Genomic DNA, 4,677 nt, shown 5'->3' with positions numbered 1-4,677 from the left:
CAATTGCTTGGTACTGTAGAAGTTCTTTAAAAAAGAAAAAAAAAAAAAAGTTAAGATGCAAAAGTTTGGGGGTTAAAAACCAAAGTGCATTAGCTATTTAAAAAATTGTTTAAGTTTCCATTTTTTGGAGTTATAGATAATCCCCAGTGAACTAATGAAAAAAACTGTTGCTCACTTAGTGAGTTTCCCCAGCCACCCCCTCCCCATAATCTTGTGCTTCCACCCCACCCCTCCCCCCGTCAGCCCCCTGCCAATCCCCCCACATAATCCTGTGCATCAATCAGATAGAAAGGGCGACCCACAATGAAGGTGCAGACATTCACTTGTGTAATTTATATCAGGGCTTCCTGAGCCACCTAGTGGATTACCCTCAAGTGAAACACTTCAGCTACTGAAGAAATAGTATTTTCCCCATAGTATGGCTTAAAAAAGGTTACTGCAGGTCAGGTGAAGCAACTTCATTGGAGGAGTCCTAATTCTGGCAAGTTAAAACTGGAGACTATATTTACATTTGGCTTGAAAGGATTCCTATTTGGATGGGTCAAGAGTCACAGACTTGACAGAAGTTTTTTTATTTAAATATAAAAGATGGACAATGACTAGAGTTTTAGCGTAAACATTTATAACTGGAGAATTTCAGCAAGATATTTACAAACAAAGCACAATTATAAATACGATAAACTTCAGACTACAAAACTATTATTCCTCATTACATCAAGTCTTAGTTTCATTATATTTGCAGAAAGTTTTTCCACACTTGGGCCTTCCATTTGCCTTTTTCCTGCTGCAGTGGGCAAATCATTGCAGAGGTTGTCTAAAAACCCCTGGTCATTAAGGGACTAGTGTGTATACCATAGGGCTACAATTGCACCATGAATTCAGACACAAGTTACCCATAATTGGTAGCAGGAAGAACGCAGGAATAAGAAGCCTTCACAGCAATTAAATCCAAGAGCAAGTCATGGAATGACTTCCCTTTAATTGATGTGCTTAAGATACAGTATAACACATTATGAAAATCAGCCCAATTATTTACTTCTGCATGCATTTTATGATAACCATCTTGTGTAACCAATTGCAGTGCACTTCATTCTTTCCTGAACTTGCTGCCAAATTTGTGGTGCCAGTTGGCAATTCTAGATCAAGTGTCTCTATTTGCACGTACAAGACACTGCAATCATGTCCTTGTACTCCTTGTACACAATGTGATCATTTTGCTCCTTCAGAAGAACACTAATTGGGCTGTATTTCAAGGGGACACATGATGGACGGGGGACATTTTTATCAACAATTTCATTGATAAAATTCTGTACTATTGCATGGTTTGGAGAGTGGTACCCATAGTGGAGAATTCTAGGACAGTCTCCCCTGCAAAATTTGGGATTGTACTTGTGAGGAGCCACAATCCAGTGATCCCATCCCAGCTGCTCAAAGCTTACCCAGAATGAATGGAGTTTGCATTTGTTCCTTGGAGGGCTTTGCTGATGGAGATAGTTAGGAATGTCTGAGCCAATGTTACTCAATTGCCGCGGCTTCCTAGACAGCACTCGGGATTTGGAGGACCTCGCTGGAATGTGCTCTTCCCGTTTCTCCCTCCTGTGATGTGCAGTCTCATCAGTATCATTTAAATACAGCAGCAGTGAAGGCACTTGTAGATTAACAGCATAGTTCCTTTTTTTGTCCAGAGTTCTTTGACTGACCTTTCCTAGCTCAACACACTTGTAACTGATGTGTAGATCGACTTTGTTCATAGAATTACCAGTTGGGAGGAAGACACAAGGAGTTACATCAGCTTCTGCCCATCGGTCATTCAGCTTTAGCACAAACCTGATGGGCAATTCTATGGCAGTGGCATTCTGTATGAAGTTTAGGTTAACATAATTTGCAAGGAGACATTTGATCTCACAAGAAACCTGGACGTGATTGGGAAGAGGACTGTGCAAATAAACAACAACAACTTTAATCACATGTTCCAGCTCTGGAAGAGAGTGCAGATTGTATTGAACATGATGGGCATGCCAATGACCTATCAAACAAAAAAGACATTGGGAGATATTAGCATCTTGCCATTAATTCATAATCTTGTCTTTACTCTTCCTTTTCTCCCTGCAACCAGCTCAATTTCTCTTTCCATTAGAAACTCAGCCACCAATGCTAATGCTGCCCCAGGCTAGCTAAAACTGAAAGAGGACTTCTCTGCATAACCAGTATATGTTTGAAGATCAGGAACACAGGTTTGTCTTATGCTCAAATATTTTTTAAAAATCAGCCACAATTAAGTCTCTATTGACTAGACTTCAACTTTGTATTCAAAATACAAGCCAAATTAAAACATTTTCAAGTATGTAATCTATATGGGCATAAATTAGAAAAGTCTAATACACATTAGGGGTACAAAGAACTCATGTACAAACAGTTCACATTTATACCACGATAATCATTCCTGTACCCTTGTTACTGGTCACATTTGCACCCGGGTGGCCCTGGAGATGGAGCACGCGGTGTCCGCCAGCATGCTCGAGGCCTTCCGCAACCAGTGGGCACCACAGGGACTAGAATGCATCATCACCCCCAGCAACCAAATTTTAATTTAAGTTAAATTTCATTTGATTTTTAAGTGAGTGTTTGTTTATTGTTGATCACACCAAAAGAGCAACAAGTTCTTAAACAGGCGAGGAGTGTACTATCCTTTTTGGAGGGTGCAATCGGAAAAAGAGCCAATCCACGCAACCTTGTAAAAGGAAATTGGAAGTGAGTTGCCAATCCTCTCTTGGTTGGTGAGAAGTTCATAAATGTAATTACTGCCTTACAAAAACTTCCAAGTATTGGTTAGATACTAGATATTTAGGGAAAAGAATCACGAGGGCAAAACTCTAACAGGTCATTTCTCCAAAAGCCAGCGACAAACTTGAATACATTGTAAAGAGAATGCGTTCCTACTTACAAATACGGAGATTAAAATAGTTCCATTCTATAAAAACAATTGATTATAGAGGCCGCTACACGAGTAACCATGATGCAGATAGACTACTATAAATTAGCCAATACAGTTTGAAAGGCGAGAGTAAGGGAATATAAAGCTGCCTTTTAACTCGAAGCCAAGTTTCCAGAAGGGGTTGATTTACCTGAGTTGGCGAGCAAGACACTCGCGCTGGGTTTTACCAGTCGAATGGTGTTAGTCGTAATGGTCCGGCTAGCTTTGGGCTTCCCATCCTGATCTGCCGACTGCTTGTAGAGATGGGCCATGTATTCCATGTGTTGATCATCTACCCTCTGTTTAGAGAGCAGCGGAGGGCGGGGGCTGACCTTCCCAGCCAACATCTCGATTAGGGGACCCAAGTCCCTGACCTCCCTACCGCCAGGTTCTTCACTCACCCCGGCACCTCCATGCAACGCTACAAGCTCCAGTAAACAGATCAAAACGCGGAATACGTTGCGACTCCAAATCATAATCCAGCACATGTTGGCGCCTAAAGGTATTACCGTACAGGTATCTGCAGACCAGGTGGGACCATAGCTCAAAGGCACTGTTAAACTCAAAAGCCTTCCTCTGACTGCTTCATAAAGCAGCTTGTTCAAATTATCTCCTAATTACGGGAGTTCTCATGTGATGTCATCGAATCAATCAATTGTGCGTGACGTACCTTAATTTCCATTTGACATAATTTAATTAACTATGTTGGATCAGAATGGCTGTACTATTATAGTTTGTTAAATCTGAGGGATCGTTTTTATTTTAAAGAAGTTATAAATCCGTATTGACTTATTTTATTTTATGCTTCACTGTGCCCAAACTTCGGAAAATATCAAATTAAGAGGTAATTGGATTCTTAATTATCTTAAAAGGGCTTTTTCAGCAGTGCCTGGTGGTCCCACACATTGGCACACCAACACAACATTATAAAAGGCCCTATTACACATAGAGACTCACAAAAAAAATTATAAAGGCTGTTTTCCCATGCAGTCCCCTCTTATGCTAAATGTTCAATCTGACCTATTCCATGATAAAGTGCAGACTACAGGTATGTGTTTTCCTCCCAAAGGAGAGAATGAAAGTTAGTGGCAGAGTCACCTCTAGGGTGCTCTTGCGCATCTCCGAGCAGGGAGTTTAAGAAGGACATTACTGGAGGTGTGCCCGCTTGTATCTGAATGGTGCACGGCGTGGACAGACTAAAAAGGAGAAAAGGGGGAAAAAATTGTAAACAACAATTACCCTCACAGAAGAGTGTTGCCTACTAAGTAGAATATCACCTTTTGCATATGCTGTTTATCCATCATGTGCATGTGCTAATATTAAAAGTTTACTTTCACCCAAAGTTCTCCCTTTCCTGAAGGTGTTGACTGATGCTGGGGCATATTTTCACTGTATCAGTGCTCCTCCAATACCTCTTGTATAAACCTAAACATTGAGTGTCAGCAATCAATATAACTGCAGGGGACCATCACCACTGAGGACTATGTTGCTTTTACGCAGTCAGGGGCATGAGTCCTAGCTGAATTTTCCCCTCCCTGGATTGAGGGAATTGTGACACTCCTACTACCATTTCAGGTGAGATCAGCTAACTCAGCACAGACCAAGGATGAAGCCTGACATCGTCCTGGTATGTATGGTGCAGTGCCATATCACACCGTATATTTATCTGCTTACTGATGACATAATATTTTGGCAAGCTTGAG

General features: G+C 41.1%; 1 protein-coding gene across 1 annotated transcript; it reads right to left on the bottom strand.

The window, feature by feature from the left end:
• Positions 1-239: 239 nt before the first annotated feature.
• LOC147125119 (bone morphogenetic protein 15-like) lies at positions 240-3,570 on the bottom strand. Its single transcript, XM_085997652.1, has 2 exons — positions 3,126-3,570; positions 240-2,026 (listed from the first exon to the last, which is right to left on the bottom strand). Exons 1-2 carry the CDS (start codon positions 3,460-3,462, stop codon positions 1,152-1,154), a joined length of 1,212 nt encoding a protein of 403 aa, XP_085853778.1. The 5' UTR covers positions 3,463-3,570; the 3' UTR covers positions 240-1,151.
• Between the last annotated feature and the right edge of the window lie 1,107 nt (positions 3,571-4,677).

The sequence above is a fragment of the Somniosus microcephalus genome, chromosome 1, assembly GCF_052327205.1.
Source record: "Somniosus microcephalus isolate GS21.2 chromosome 1, FLI_Smic_1.0, whole genome shotgun sequence".
NCBI classification, from domain to species: domain Eukaryota; kingdom Metazoa; phylum Chordata; class Chondrichthyes; order Squaliformes; family Somniosidae; genus Somniosus; species Somniosus microcephalus.
Note: the sequence above shows the minus strand (reverse complement) of the source record. Positions and strands in the feature narration are given on the sequence as shown.

Coding starts and splice junctions, on each gene's coding strand:
- LOC147125119 (XM_085997652.1), bottom strand. CDS start 3,462: ATGTGCTGGATTATGATTTGGAGTCGCAACGTATTCCGCGTTTTGATC. Junction 2,027..3,125: donor TGTCTTGCTCGCCAACTCAG/GTAAATCAACCC, acceptor TTTGTTTGATAG/GTCATTGGCATGCCCATCAT.